Below are 16,020 nucleotides of genomic sequence, written 5' to 3'. Positions count from 1 at the left end.
GTTGCCTTTCCCACACTTCATATACATTACCCCTCCTGCAGTTAAATTTGGGGAGGCAGGGCTGATAAGGGGCAGCCAGCATGGGACAACATCCTCGCACCCCTTACAAGTGACCCTCCCCACCACTCACCAGGGGAAGGAAGGTGTGCCCGTGACACAAATACGTCACACACATCCTTACAGGTAGCTACCAGGAGCTCCTTTCATACAGAAACAGGGGAGATAATCCCCCAAGAAAACCCACAGGGATGAATGGGAACATGCCATCTTCTCCCCTTCTGCTGCATACACTTGACACAAGTCCCAAAGCCTAGCTCCAGCTGCCAAACCAGCCCCTTGCCCTCCCTGCAGCTACTTAAATACTCCTGTTATTAACAAAAGCCTACCCCATCTCTCCCCGTCGGCTCCCCCCTCCCTTTCCCACACCCTCTTTTCAGATGCCAAAGGGTCTGGCTTGCTCCTTTGGCAACTGCAGCACTTCTCTTACAGTGAGCACTGTCAGTATGAAATCCTGTGGTTGCGCGGCAATCTCTGTGGCAGCGTAAAATAAATGAAAAGCATTCAAAGCCAAGCTTGGGTTTGTCTGGGGCTCTTCTAGCCACTTATTAAAGTGAACAACCCAGTCAAAACAGTATTGATTGTATTGCTGCACTGAACATTTGATTTGGGACGAGCCACCACTTTCCATTGATCTCTGGTTATTTTCGTGCCTCTGTGGTGTTGGATGCCTGCCGCAGATCTCGACGTGAGTCACTGCAGAAATCAGAGCTGCTTGCCACAGGATCAAAGACTTAAGTCTGTTGCACAGTATAGAGGACTTTGGACATGTGTGCTTGCAGACACAGTTAAAAAGTCAGGGTAAAATCTCATTTTCATTAAAGTCAACAACCAAACTCCTGCTCATTCCCAAGGGCCAGAATTTCCCCCCTTGCTGCTTACCATGGCTCTCCAAATAGTGGTATCTGAGACTGTGCAAAGCTCAAGGTTATAGAAACCCTAGCAGAAAGGCTGACAATGTCACATTTTCCTGGAAGGATAAAGAGTTGGCTTTACTAGACAAATGTAAAATGTCTTAGCACAGAAATTGGTATTAATCCTTTGCCCTGATGTAGTGCCACCAAGAGAAATTTTATCTAGCTGGGGATGACCCCTGCGTGCCATAAAACCGTGAAGCTGACTTGTGCCACTCCAGGCTTTTGGCTTACTTACGCCATTTGTGATAATTAATAACATTACGGCCCCAAAACCTATTTAAATTCAGTGCTCCACTGTGTGAAATTCCCTCCCAGAGACTTCATTGGCTGCATGAAGTTGTTTGGCTCTACTGAAATCTCAGTGGCACAGTGAAATAGAAGAAAAGCATTTAATGCAAAGAGCTTGAATTCCTATAGATCTCATGTAGGTACTTATTATATTGAAAAAAACAATCCAAAATTGTATTCATTTTGTTGTTGAGCTAACTTTGCGTTTAGGAGACACCACTGCTTTCACCTTCCTTTCTATTATTGGCAGGCCATAAGAAACAGCTTTAGTCTGGTGGTAAGGCAGGTAAGCACAGATAAGATGGAGTGGAAAGGGAAATGGAGATGCAGTGATTAGAAATTACTTGCTCAGGTTTACAGAAGGCCAAGAAGGGATCCCAGATCTGCTCATGGCTCCTTCAATGTTTGCTTTGAAACATACTACAGAGCATTTGAAATTATACTGAAGGAAGGTAAACTTCAGTTTACTTTAGTCCTGCGACTCCTTTAAAGTGGGACGAACGAAGCAGACAGTACAATCTACCTTTAGCAGCCTTAGCTCATGTTTAGTAGTTGCATTACTTAAAGGAAAAATACAGGTCACATTTTAAATTCCTCAAAGGTGAAAGCCTCTACTTTAAAATGGAGCAAGCTCGTGATATAGATTTTATTGACCTCCTTAAAAACCAGTTGCACTGAAGGAAGGTTAGCAGCCACCTCTAAATCCTCATAGTTATAGTTTAAGCTAAAAGTTAAGTTTCCTTTTGCATTTTTATAATTCACTCACTCTTATAGCATCTGGTCTGAATCAGGCTATTTTCCCAGTGCTTTAAAAACCAGGTCAGGGTTAATCTCCTGTACCATGTTTGCTTTCCAGGCATTAGTCATGAAACTGCTGATGAAAAGGTGATTTTTGGCATTGAATTTAATTCAACTTTTCTGGAATGTATTCCTAAGTCCCAGCAAGCCTCTATTAGGTGGTATATTCAACGCTCTGGAGAAGAACATCGAGAAGAGGTAAGTTATAGTCATCAAGGCAAGTTTCCTCTATAGAGAATTCAGCTGAGCATTGAAAGGCAGGAGTTATTGGGATTAGTTGATGTTTTACTTTTCCTTGCCTCACCTTAGGTATCACATAGCATTCTGGTATCACCATTTGGGGCATGCAGTGGGGAAGAGAGAAGCCATTTGCATGGTGTCATAAGCAGAGTTAGATATTTATTTTGACTTACATTCTCATTCTACTATAAAAAAAAAAAAAAGAAAAGATAAATTAAGGTTTAAATAGTGGTAAAAAAAAAAAAAGTACTAAAAAAAGAACCCCTTTTGTCCAGTAATTAACACAACTACTTCTGTAGGTAAAAGTGTGTTCAAAACCCTTTATTTTAATAAAATCTCTCCTCTATTTATTGTTTGATTGCATTCCCTTATCATGATAAGCAGTGTAGCAAAGAATTTGTGTATGGCTTGCTGCTTCTCTCCATCTCTCCCCAGAGAAGGTGTGGTATGTGCAGTAAAAAGCTTTTTATTTGCTTTCTTTTTTGTTAGTGGAGTCTGAGAATTTTTCTTAAATGGCAGTCTGCGCTGATGCAGAGCTGTCAGGTTAAAGAATTGCACCTTGCATCTGGAGTAGAAAGCAGTGAGACTTGTGATGGCCCTTAATTCCTGCAGGAGGCAGGTTTGGGTTTCTCACTGGTGGAGAAGCCCTGGAGAAGCCTCAGGTCCCCTCATATCCCCTGCACAATTTCCTGCTGATTCCTCTCTGATCTAGTGACAAAAGGGCCCTCTGATGTGCCTAGAAGGTCGATGTGCTGGGACTGATTTGGACTGGGTCTGACTGAGTTTCAAACCTCAGGAGTTTTCACAGCCTTTCTCTTACATGAGTGATTTTGTGTCTGAGGCCAAGTCCTGCTGTGATGGCAACCATGGCAACGGGGAAGGAGAAGGGAAAAGAGCTGCCCTTTCAAATGAACTGGTCCCAGGTGTTAGGTGTGCTTTTCTGTTAAATATTCACCTGAAACAAAAATTAGAATAAATGAGAGGAACTATCAAACACCCAGCCAGTCTTCCACTCCCAATGATAATTCATCCTATGAGACTTTCTGAGTGCCGAAAATGTGCTGGTTCTTTCAAAAGGTGGGGAGATGCAGGCCAGGGCAGGTGCCCATGAAAGCATCACCTCTGGGTGAGGTGCAACTCATGGCAGTAGCCCCAGTGTCACAACCCCAGTTACATCTTGGCCAGAAAGCCAGAGTAAGAGGATAAAAGGCACTTCTGATTTTCTACCAGATGAGACAAAAAAAGCCCACAAGGCTGTATATGGACTATACACTGCAGTACTTTTAATTTACTTCCCTTCTCTTACTCGTGCTTTGGATTGGCAAAGCTTCTTTGCCAAGAGTAGAAATTTAATTATTAAGTAGACACAGTGCTTCCCACAACATGCACTAAACACCCAAACTAAAGAGGCTATTGGTTTGAAATACCACCTCTACCCTCCATGACAGTCCATGCTTGGAAAAAAAAGTGGTCCTCTGATCAGCTGGCCAAGCGCACTGTCAGCCACAGGTGGTTGAAGTGAAAACCCGGCTAGAAGTATATCAGCCTTTAAAGACCTATGGGCATTCGTTTTTTGTGCTTCAGTTGATTTACCTTTCACTGTCCTGTACAGAAGACTCTGCGTTCTACCTCCCTAAGGCAGCAGTTTGTAAATGCACCTACATATTTGATCAGGGAAACAAGTAAAGTACTTGCTTAATTCTAACCGCTCTTTTAAGTAAATTTAAGCAGAGAGTTAACAGTTTTTTTGGCTGGGGGGGTGTGTGTGTGTTGTTTGGTTTGTTTATTTTTTTCCCTTTTTTCAGAACACGAAGTTATGTCAATTTTTGAGGAGGCTCAATCATTTTTTAAAGTAATGTATTGTAATTACAGCATGTGCCTGAGATGCTCAACCAAAGCTACAAGCTTTGTGCAAAGCAGCCTGCTCTCTGTGGATAATGTAATTTTTCTGTATTGTCAGAAGTCAGACTTTCAAGATTTGAAAGCCTCTTTTGGAGGGCTGCTTTTGAGTTTTATCTGTGTCAATTTAGGGAAAAAAATCTATCAGTTGATTTTCTCATAAATCGCAAGTTCAGAGAGGCCTCTGAAGGTCAGGAAGCCAAGCTCAAGCTTTCTTATTTGATTGTAGAACAAACTGCAGGTCAAACCAAATTTTGAACAAAGTTAGGGCAGGCTAACCTATATGGCATAGCTTAAGTTAATGCTATGTTATTTTTTGCCACACTTTATATTTCCATAAGGTTCATTCTGGCAGTGGCCTGGCCTCTGCTACATTTTATGGGCCAAATGCCAGCTACCCAGGCACGGTGACGTCCAGTACTGCAGGACTGCCCCAGGTGGCAAGATGTGCGCGCTGAAAGAGAGTAGGAGAATGTGCGTGTATGTGTGATGGCATTTGAAGGTCCAGCAAGCACACAGCGTACATCTTTGCACATTAGGAGCCTTCTACAGCAATGTTTACTGGGCTTGCTCTGTGTAAACAGTCTGACATCTGTTTGTGAGAGAAAAGCAAAGCTTTGCTAAAAGGCTAGATTAACCTTTGAGGCAAATTTAGAAGAAAATTTGAAGGAGAAATCTGCAGACAGATTTTCTACATTATGAATGCTAGGAGTAGGCAAATAGCTTTTTACCACATATTGTCCCTAAAGCCATAGCAGTGTTTCTGTGATCTAGCTTTGATAAAATAGAAGTCGGAGCACATGTTCCACAGCTCCTTGGGGTGGTTTTCTTAGTTTATTTTTATATATTTTTTTGCAGTCTTTGAAGATAAGTCTATATAAATGCATATGCACACATTGATGATTACAGGATCAGATCACTTAAAGACAGAGTATAGCTATTAGTTTTGTTTGATTCCTGCCAGAAAAATCTCATAGTAACAGAATTTCTAGTATTTCGACTGAGGTTAATTCAAGGGTCCTAAGAGCTTGAGCTTCTGAGCAAACTCAGCTTGCACATCTTGAATGATCATATTGGGAGACACCATTTTTAGCAGAAGAAAAGGAAAAGAAGCTTTTTTGGATATTTTTTAAGATAAATTTATTAATCTGGAAATAACTATTTCAAATGCATTTTCCTGAAGTTAAATTCCTAATTTCATATATTGCTGCCTAAATAAATGACTGGGTCTGTAGAGATGCTGAACAATCATTCCTCCTATTAGATAGAATAAAGGTATTTGCAGGTTAAAATGTTAATCTCTTGATAATTTGGGGATCCAGAAATTCAGAATTTCAGGTTTTCTAATTTAACTTATCAGTGAAAATTAATTCATTGGTATTAGAGACTAATCGGAGGCCTTCTCAGGAAATCCAAAGATCGACAGAGTAATTGACTCTCTTTTTAAAGTACTTCAGTTTGACAAAAATACCATATGTGACAAGAATTGTGTGGTCATGTTTAATGTGTAGCTTGATCTTTGCTCAGCCCATGCTTTACCATAACTTTTCCCATTACAATTATGTTTTCTGCTCTCTCTCCCCCTTCCCGCAGCAGATTTCTCAAATAACAGTGTACATTTTTTTTAGTGCATGTCTTAGCGGTGTAACTTATTGTGATGACGATACCATGCTTTGCAAATGACTCCGTGCACCTGGAACTTAGGTTACGGACTTTTAGTTCCAGGGCTGGAACTGTAACGTCTCAGCAAGTCTTTAAACCTGGTTTTACAAATAGATGGCTATGCAGTGTCCCAGACATGCACTACAGCTTCCTGAGGGAAGGAAAAGTGCAAAATCCAGACTAGATGGGAAGCGTTTGGCCCAGCAGGATGTCCCCGACATTTCACCCTTAGGGTCATGGTTCAGAATGTGACTTCCAGGCAGAGCGACCTGTGGGGAGGGACAGGATCTCCTGTGGCACAGGAGCTGTCACCAGGTCGTTTTGCTGCCAGTAGGAGTACATTTTCCTGTAGTTTGGGGCCATTTTAAGGTCAGGAGTCAAATATCTAGTGCTTTTGTGTTTAGTGCTGCTCACGCAATTGATCACGTTTGTTCCTGTGCATGCAGGGTTAGTCACTGAGATGAGGGAGAGCATTTCGGTGGCGAGAGTTCATAAAAAAAGTGAGGACATCATCTGTTCATAATGTCTTAAACTGCTGAAGTTTTCTGAAGATTAAAAGAGATATTTATTTATTTCTCAAAGGAATTCCTATATGTTATGTTATGTATATAATAGGTCTCAGGGCTGCAAAAAGCAAATGCATGGCTCCCATTAGTTCTGGTGTCCCATGGCTCTGAAAACTATTAACCCCCCCGCTTCAGGCAGCCCTTCTCCCCAAGACTCCTGCAGCTCCAGGTCTGCCAAGCTGCCACATCCCCTTGCAGGGGACACAACAAGCCACATGGTCTGAAGTGACAGATTAGGTGCAGATCTCTTTCAGTTCTCTTTTCCCTGCTCTAGTCATACCTAGGGGTGAAAATAAATCCACTGAAAGGCAGGAGGACGTTCCAGTTTCTTCTTCAGCAAGTCTCACCATTTCCATATTCCTGCCCCACTGCCTGGGCTGTGTTTTTCTGATGGACCCAGCTTAACGAGCATTTGATGTTTTGGTAGATAGGAGACCGTGACCCACTCTTGGACAGAACATCTTCCTAGGCACAAGAGTGTGACCTGGCTCCCCTGTTGGAGCAAAGAGATATTGTTTCCTTTCCACATTTTAGCCAGACTGAGAAGACATTTTTCAGTCTATCCAAGACATAAGTTCCCATATCTTTTTGTGGCTGGAAATTTTTGTGTCATGATGGCAATTTTCTTTGTAACAAGCTTCTGGTCAGCAGCATCTTGTGAAAAAAGCTCAGAGATTCATTGCCAGCCCTAAAATACGAGAGTTGGATGACAGCTGAGTAAGGAAGAGGACATAAGCCACGGTTTGAGTTTACAGTAGTATCTTCTGTGAGAGGGGTATAATTCAGTGTTTGAATTCCTTGGCCAAACAGAAAGAGGTCAAGAGGAGGAAAAATAAGGAGAGATTCATTCTGCAGCCTAGGGACAACTTAAAGCTCTCATGCTTTCACTCTTTTATTATATGGCTCACTGGGGTTTTTTTTCTTTCCTTAATACCTTGAGATTCTTATGTAAGACTAATATTTTGGACAGATTCTTAGGGGAAAAATAAAAGAACTAACTCTGAACTGAGATACAACACATGACATTTCTGCTTTGATGTGGATATATTGTGGGGATAGGAGTTTAAAATTTAGTCTCAGAATAAGAAGTTAGCTTTACCTTGAAAAATAATAGGAATCATGCTTCTCCATAATGACATTGTACCAACAACGTGTTCTTCATTCTTACTGAGGCTTCTTGGTAAATAAAAAAGATGTTTAAAAAAAAAAGAACAGAAAAGAGAGAAATTAACTCTACAATTGTGCTGGAGTTAAATTAGTATTTTCCAAGTACAAGAGAAAGAAAATCATGTGTAACTATAATGCCAAAAAAAATCCCCAGAGTGATGTTTATTTCCAGTCAAATGATGAGGATGAGGAAGAAAATAACAGAAAAAGAAAGACAAATGTGAGTTCTCAGCAAATGTTCCTTATTTTCTTTTCTCCTCCTCTCAGTTTGTTCAGGGGTTGCAGCTAGCCCATTATTAGTCCAGCTTTACCTCTAACATTTTTTCACATGTTGATTAATGAGGGGAGGCAGGCTTTGAAGCCACTTTCTTCTCCCAGACAGGTGCAGTGTTTTAACTGTGAAAGAGTTGACATGTGAATTATTTTTAAAGAGGGAGCTATCTAAACACATCATTAGCAAAGGACAAAAGGCATTGACCTAACCTGGTGCCACAGCACTTTCAAATCCTTGGTTGTTTTCCAACTTAATGATTGTTTAAAGATTTGCCATCATTATTGGCAAAGCCTATTTTTCCTCCATTGTTAAATTAAGGTGTGAAAATCAAGTGTTTGATTTGCATGGACATATTTTTGCTTTGTCAAATATCGCCAGTATCTATGGCATGTGTCATAATTCGGGTAATGTAATATTAGGCAAATTTATGTGCTTATCATGAAGGATGAAAAGTACAATTTGTTGATAAAAAACTGTCAAAAAACAGCTCCCACTCCACTAAGAAAAGAAGGTTTATGGCAATCAATTGCTTCATTTTTGTGGTTTATAATTTGTTCCCTATTGAACAAAATTATGTCTCTCATGTTTAATTTTTATTGTATGCTCAAGTTTAAGCACATGTCGACAAGTTTTTATGAATTAAACCCTTTGTGCTTCTGAATTGTTAAATCCTATTTGCAAATATTTTAGGAGAGTTATTGATTATGACATATCGGGGGGGAGGGGAGCAGTGCATCCACAATTGACCTAAACAAATTGATGTCTTTTATCTACCTAGTCTTTTCATTTTCCTCAGCATTTAATAAAATATGTTTTACATCTATAGGTCAGGAACCAAAGAGCACATTAAGCATTCAAGTGAAAGGTTAAAGATCTACTACCAAGTAATGAAATGCCAGGTGTTTATGAAACTCCAGAGCCCTGTGGGGGGAAAAGTAGAGAGGAAAGACAGGAAGAGTTCTGAACCTATGGGTAAAACAACATAAACAGGATACCAAAAAGAGAAGTGAGGGGGGAAAACAATAATGAAGTGTTGCTCAATACGTGTGAAATCGGAGCCATAATTTCATCCTGCCAGAGGATAAGAAAGGAATGAATGATGAAGGTACAGAGGAGGAGGTGACAGTCACCGTAAATCAATATCCAAGGTTAACACAGGACATTCTGTAAGAACGCTGCTTCATTAAAAATAGGAGTTGTGATGGGCTGGGATTAAGGGACACAACCAATTTAGACTCTGTTAGCTTTCTCTGGGGTATCCAAGGCAGAGGGGGGGCACCTCCATCAGTTAACACGTTTACGACTAGAAAGTGACAGCTGCTACACAAATGGTAAGTAGTTATGAGTAGCAGGGTGCTGGACTTGGGGGTCCAGTGATCTTTTCAAGTCTAGATCTGCCATTATTCTGCCTTCCTTTCACTTAAAATAGGCGAAGCACTAGTGAGGGCTCTTTGGACTGGCACCCAGCCAGCCAAAACCGCCAGCTGGAGATCTTCCAAGTGTAGGAGCTACACAGCTGTCAAGGCATTCAAGACTACAATACTGGCAGAGCCACTGATAGGCAGATGCTACTGCTGCAATTGCATCAAGCCCTGGGCTCAAAGAGATCAGTCCTCTTTTCGCTCAAACAATGTGGGAACTCGGTCTTTGCATAGTGCCTTATGAAACCCAAATGTCTGGAAATTAGCTGCTTCTTCCCATCCTTCTCCCTAAGTTTCTCAGACTTGGGTCTTCATGTTGACATGAAGCCTGTGGAAAAGAGGGGCTTCCTTGTCATATTGTAGCAGTCAAGCCTCTGAGCACTTCCACCTGGCCCCTGCTCCTGCTTCTCTCTGTGGAGTACAGCACCACAAGGAAACACCTGCCCTAGATATATTTCTGCCTACAGCTACTCATTTGTGATTCATTTATACATTTTATGCTCCTGTATTTACTGTAAGAAAGGTACATTTACTCAGAATGAAGTGTCACAGCTGATAAACTTGAGGACTACTGCCCTATGCTGTACGTTCTGGAGGTGAAAAGATGTTCTTTTCCAGTCTGTCTCCCTGCTACCTTCTGGGTATGTGCTTGTGCTCTGACCATGATTTCTCTGGTTCAGAATCAGTGTAGCAAATCAAAAGTAGCTTGTGCTCACGTAGCACCTGTTGTCAGGACAGTCGATTTTCCAGGAATTTCCTGACATTAGTATGATTTCACCCTGCTGGTGCCAAGTAGGCATGCTTATATACAGTTTACAAACTAGATAACTAAAGCTCAGGATTGACCCACCACCGTCAACTGGTGGTAGGAGCCAAAAAGTACTTGGCCACAGAACCAGGCAGTCGGAGACACGTTCTGACCAGGCTTTTGTACCAGTTGATTTCTTGTCTCTGCTGCAGTCACATCAATGGTAGGACACAGGCCTATATCCATCCATCTGCAAATCTATCTATGCATCTACCTACATACCTACTTACCTACCTACCTACTTACCTAATCTGTATGTCACTGAAGGCTGTTACAGCTGATTGCTGATTGTTTTTTCTGGTGATCTTTAAATGGTCTTTCAAATTATTTAACCCTTCCAAAGTTGTTATCAAAGACACTTAGAAAGGGTAAAGCTAAAAGCCCTGAGAGGTCATCTCATCCATCTCTTTGCTCCAAGAGACCCTGTTATGATAAAGTACTAGTGAGTTAGAACCATAACAGATGTAGAATCAGATGTATGTATACATTTTTCCCATGGAGTAGAAGAGGGAATCATGTGCAGATTTTTTACATAAAGAAACAGTGTGTAGCTTACCCACTGTGAATAAATCTAATTTAGTCATCTTTATGCCTCCCTGATCTTCATCCTCTGAAGTTTGCTGGAGGGTCAGATGTGCACTCTGGGAAATTTTCCAGATTGTGTGTTGGTTCTTTCTGCCTCCACTCCCCCTTCTTAAACCCACGGCTCAGCCTCGTGCTGAAGTTTTTCTACATTAGAGCAATGCCACCAGCAGTGCTGAGGCTGTGTTTAAGGCCCTGGCTTTGCTGCGGCTGAGCAAGCTGCGCTCCAGGTCCTTTGGTGCCATTGTGTGCTGCAGCCTCTGTGTGGCAGCAGAACATAGCACGCCTGGGAGGTGACAGCTTTGGACTAGACCAGGATCATTGTCAAAGGAAATGCTGGTGTTGGACACTGGCAGTTAGGGCTCTGCTTTCCACTTCCAACTAAACATATTAATCTACTTCCAGTAAAGATACTAATTTCTATATGATCTTTGGCAAATCACTTACCTTCCTCTATGTTCCCCAGCTGCAAAAATACTAGGCACCCAGTGCCCCATCCTGGATTTGGGGGTGGGGTGGGGGGTGTAATGCCTTTTCTGATGGTGTTATTGCTTTAAGGTGCACCTTGTTTTTAACACATGAGATTGTGCTGTATTTTTTAAAATATTTCCATTTGTAAGGAAATTGCTGCTATACTCTGACAGACTTCAACTCTCACTTGCAATTTCATTCTTTTCTTTGGTTTTTTATTTTCCAGTAATTTCTTCACAGATCTTGAAGTCAAAACAATAAAAGAATTGTGCTGGGTTGTATTTGTCTAACCTCTTTGGATGCTTTTAATCACTTCTCAATGAATCAAAGCCAGGATTGACTTCCTTTTGTGAAACCCAGTTGAAGAAGATCAGAATCACACTATTTCACTTTAAAAAACAGCAGTAGGATTTATTTTCAGTGTAGCAGTACCTCTGCTCTCCAGATATATACAAGCACCCAAGTATACTGGGTGCATTACAGATACCTCAAGAAAAACACTTAAGAAAAGGGTGGGATTTGTGCCACTAAATAGCTACCCTTCCTTGGAGAATGTAGTCTAACTTACTGCACTGTGGTGTGTGTGATGAGTGTCATTGTCTGTCCTTTCAGCTGGGCAGCATGTATCTTTCACTACTGCATGCTGAAATGTCAGTGATACAGATGCTATAGTTAGGAGCAGGACTCAGACATTGAAAGGGTCTCCTGGTATCTGGCCCAGCTGCACGTGCCCCACCATGTGCTGGCATGCCGTGTACCGGCCGAACCTCTTCTCCACCTCAGCAAGGCGCTGTTTTGCCAATGAAACTCACGTATCGCATTCTTCTTTCTCCAACTCCACAGCTGAAGCCTGACGAAAGGATCATCAAAACAGAGCATGGGCTGCTCATCCGCAGCTTGCAAAGAAGGGATGCGGGAGCCTATTTCTGCAAAGCCCAGGAACACACCTTTGTCCACACCATAGTGAAGCTGAACTTAAACGTCATTGAGAACGGGCAAATGGAAAGCACTCAGAAAACTGAGGACGAGGAGGGCAGGGTGAGGGATTTGCTGACGGAGTCCCGGCTGAGGTACAAGGACTACATCCAGCTCGTCAGCAGCCCCAGCTTTAGCCTGGATGAGTACTGTGAACAGATGTGGCACCGGGAGAAACGGCGGCAGCGGAACAAAGGTGGTGCCAAATGGAAGCATGTGCAAGAGATGAAAAAAAAGCGAAACCGAAGGCACCATGAGCCAGCCAGGCCACCGTCTACGTAGTCTGTAAATGTTATTTAAAGAAAGGACATTTTCCATGAAAAAAAAAATAAATTACTGTGTTCTGTTTTCGTGCATCTTGCCTACGAATTAGTACTGCTTCTTATTGAAATCAGATAACTCGCCATCACTATTAATCTGTATGAGACTGTACAATGGGATTCGATACCAAATGAGACATTCCTTACTGGAGTACCACACACCAGGCAATAATTTCAAATGCATCCATTAAAAAGAAAAGATGTACACTTTTAGCTAATTTCTGGGTAGCCTGAGGCTACGTGAGCTGTGTTCTGTACTTCCTGCATAACTTTCACATAGGATTTAGTGTCAATGTTCCCATGTTAATATTTGCTGCCGCATTCCACCCCAGAGGTGGCTACATTTCAGGGGAGGGCAGATGTATTTCTAGTTCTTTGGCATCTTACTGAATAAGAAGCATGATAGAAATGTGTGACAGATCTGCAAAAATACCCGCTCATTTAACCATCAGGCTTGTATACAGGCACATGGGTGGGGTTTGCTAGCACAGAGAGGCACAGCAAAAAATCAAATTAAGTATTGGCTTAAGGACAACTTTAATTCTCCCCATAAAAAACAGAGAAAGCATAATCATAGTTTAAGAGAGGGGAATTATCAAGCGTTACTCATTAGAATTTGAGTAGCCACCAGTTTACAGTCCATCTGCTGAAAAGAAATGTTGACTTTAATTGAAACTGCCACTAAGATGCTTGGGACTAAATTTCCTAAGTGGTCTGTGGGAGGTACGGGCACAAATCCTATTAACAAATAATGGGATTCCTGCCTGCACCTCTCCTAGCTCTCCAAAGCTTTGACTTTGCTTGTTTCTCTGGCCCTTTGCTAGCTTTGTTTTATGCAGACGAAAAGAAAACTAAAAGACAACAACAAAGCTAAAATAAAAGACGATGAGGGAAAATATTTAGTGGCTGAGACCAGTGCTCTTGACACAGAGCTGACATTCCTCAGATGTGTGTATTCTTTGGGATTTTCTCCCAGAGATCTTATGTATTTTTAAGTTGAAAATTTACATTGTTGGAATTAATACTTTTATTATAATTAAATAAAACAAAAGATGTCCATGTGTAAATAAAACTTGTAAGTTAGAAATTTGCTCTATACCATAATTTCATTTGTAAAGTGTTCCTTGTTTCTGGGTTCATATTTTGGTCTTAACAGTGTAAATTTTTCCATATAAGCAAGAAACACTGACCTCATTCTTGTCTATTTTACATCAATGTGATTTCTTTTATTTTATTCCTGATATGCAGCAACAAACACAAGCTCAAAATCAGGCCTACTGTCTCTTCTCATGAATCACAGCCCCCTGTTCATGTCTTCCATCTAACCTCCCTCTGTTTGCCTTTCACGCCTTTTTGAGTGTGAAATGACAAATTAGCTACTTCCTCACATGGAAGAGAGCTTTGATGGATACCAAAACGACAGGCTTTACTTGTTTCTCATGCATTCTACAGATCTGGAGAGCAAAATCTGTGGGAAACCTGTGTAATTGGTTGGTTCCTCATTAAGGAACCAAAAACGTTGGCTCTGAAAGTTGTAGATCTGCCTTTGCCCATGCTGGTGTTTGTGTGCGCATTCAGTCCCTGATCGATAATTGTGTAGATCCAAATTGCATCGTTGTTCATTTCCTCTCTGTTGAAAGTCAGATACGGCAAAGTGTTTGCCAGATTTCAAAAAGGAATCTCAGCTTAGCCATGTTTCCTGTAAAACCCGAAAGCTGAGTTTGCATGTATTGTATGAAAGCCAGCGATACCATGTCATTAATTTTAGATGCTTTTTTAATAGGAGACGTATGAGTTAATTAGGAGATATTAGATAGCATGCGTACAATGCTTTGATAGTGTAAAGCACTGAGTGCTAAATATTATAAAATATGTCTGTGGGGAGAAGGACGGGACCTTTAATCAGCAGGGCAACTGATGCTGAAGATACTAACCAGTTGTACAGTACTTTGAGAACACGCAGAGAACATTTTGGCATTTTTGCTGCAAAATAACATAGGCCAGGCATTTCACAAGAGGCTCATCATTTTGGGTACCTTGATTTTAAGGCCAATTAAGTCTACTTAAAGGAGGTATGGGGGGGTATTACACTTTTACATATAAAGCACCCTAAGACCGGGATACTCAATATTCTTGGCTGGAAGGTTATGTTGTAATCATACACAACCTGCCCAATTATTCCTTATTAGATTTTTATCGGTCCACAAAGTCCCATTTCTCTGACTTGGACATTAAGTAAATGAGTGGAACCACACCAAGGCTATGGAATAACAGGTGGTCTGCATTCTCACGCACCGACAAAAAACCTCCTCTCTCCCCGGTGGTGACAGTGTAGTTCAATTACTGCATTTCAGACAACTCTCTTCACATGCTTGCCTATTTCATAAAAAAGAAAATTAGTTTCTTCTTCCATATCTTTAAATCATCTGATTTATGCTGAGATATGATTGAGGGTATGTATTCTACAGATGAACCCCCCACTGACTTTAGTAGAAGTCCGGGGTGACTAAAGGTCTCAGTGCTGGAAGCATTAGATTTAAATGGTTGAATTAAAATTTTATTACTCTTAAAAACAACTTTAATTTCTTTGATTTCAAATGTTGTTGCAATGAGATTCTTCTTAAAGAAATGACCTCATCAGTCTGGGGTACAGTGGTACCATAAAACCCCAAGTGAGATGTAAGGCCTCTTCCATCATGGGAAATAAATTCAGTATCCTCCAACCTAGTGTGCTATATTGGGTTCATGCCACCCCAGGGAGGATATTTAATAACACTGCATAGATAAAAGTCTGTGTGTTGATACACTGGGTAAGATGTATGCTAGAGCTGGCAGAGCTAGGATAGCTCCTCAGGCACAGCCAGGTATTACACGTGCAAGGGGGCCAGAGGCCCTTGGAGACCAGGGAATGAGAGGGACAGCTCAGGGATCGCTACAGGAGGTAAGACAGGGTTTTGTTAGGCGGGACTCAGCAATTTGCAAACCTGGGAGTAGGCGCAGGAGGACCAGTGGGTCTTTCCATAACCTGCAGTTCTAGATTGGGGTTCAGACAATGAGCTAGCCCAGAAGAGGAGAGGATCCCCCTCTTTTCAGAAAATTTCATCGTCTCTATGATTTAAAGGCTCAACTTTAAGTCTCCTTAAATTTCAAATCAATGATCTGGGGGTCAGCTGGGCCGCTGTGAGCTGTACCATGAGCCACAACAGGCTCATAGTTAAAATGAAACTGAGCCTTGCCTCCTTCAAGAGCTCCATAAAAATGAAGTTAAACAACGTTTTGGTCCAGAGTGGAAAAAAGTGGCCTCCACCTTAATAACTGTAGGTTTTAAACAGATCCCTTAGCACATATGATACAACATAGATATTTATTTACATATTCATTCAAGCAGGAGTCCAATTATTAATACATTATCTTTTCATTCAACAAAACCTTTCCATTGACCCTACTTCAGCAAAAGGTCAGTTCTGGACTGAACCGAAGTGGTTTCAAACAGATTCTTAGAATAAGCAACACAATGTGAGCTGCAGTTATAAAAATGCTGAAAACTGACATAAGCTTTAAAGCCCAACAGGGCC

At 41.3% G+C, this 16,020-nt stretch overlaps 1 protein-coding gene across 2 annotated transcripts in view; it reads left to right on the top strand.

Moving 5' to 3' along the window:
* The window catches only part of SEMA3D (semaphorin 3D), a 143,758-nt gene extending 130,209 nt beyond the window's left edge, over nucleotides 1-13,549 (top strand). For both annotated transcript variants that reach the window (XM_075081520.1, XM_075081521.1), the window contains 2 exons: nucleotides 2,119-2,258; nucleotides 11,994-13,549. In XM_075081520.1, the coding sequence (XP_074937621.1) occupies nucleotides 2,119-2,258; nucleotides 11,994-12,407 (554 nt within the window). In that variant the 3' untranslated portion in view covers nucleotides 12,408-13,549. The remainder of the gene's footprint in view (nucleotides 1-2,118; nucleotides 2,259-11,993) is intronic.
* The last annotated feature ends 2,471 nt before the right edge of the window (nucleotides 13,550-16,020 follow it).

This window comes from Phalacrocorax aristotelis, chromosome 1 (assembly GCF_949628215.1).
Source record: "Phalacrocorax aristotelis chromosome 1, bGulAri2.1, whole genome shotgun sequence".
Classification (NCBI taxonomy): Eukaryota; Metazoa; Chordata; class Aves; order Suliformes; family Phalacrocoracidae; genus Phalacrocorax; species Phalacrocorax aristotelis.
This window is presented reverse-complemented; position numbering and strand designations above follow the sequence as displayed.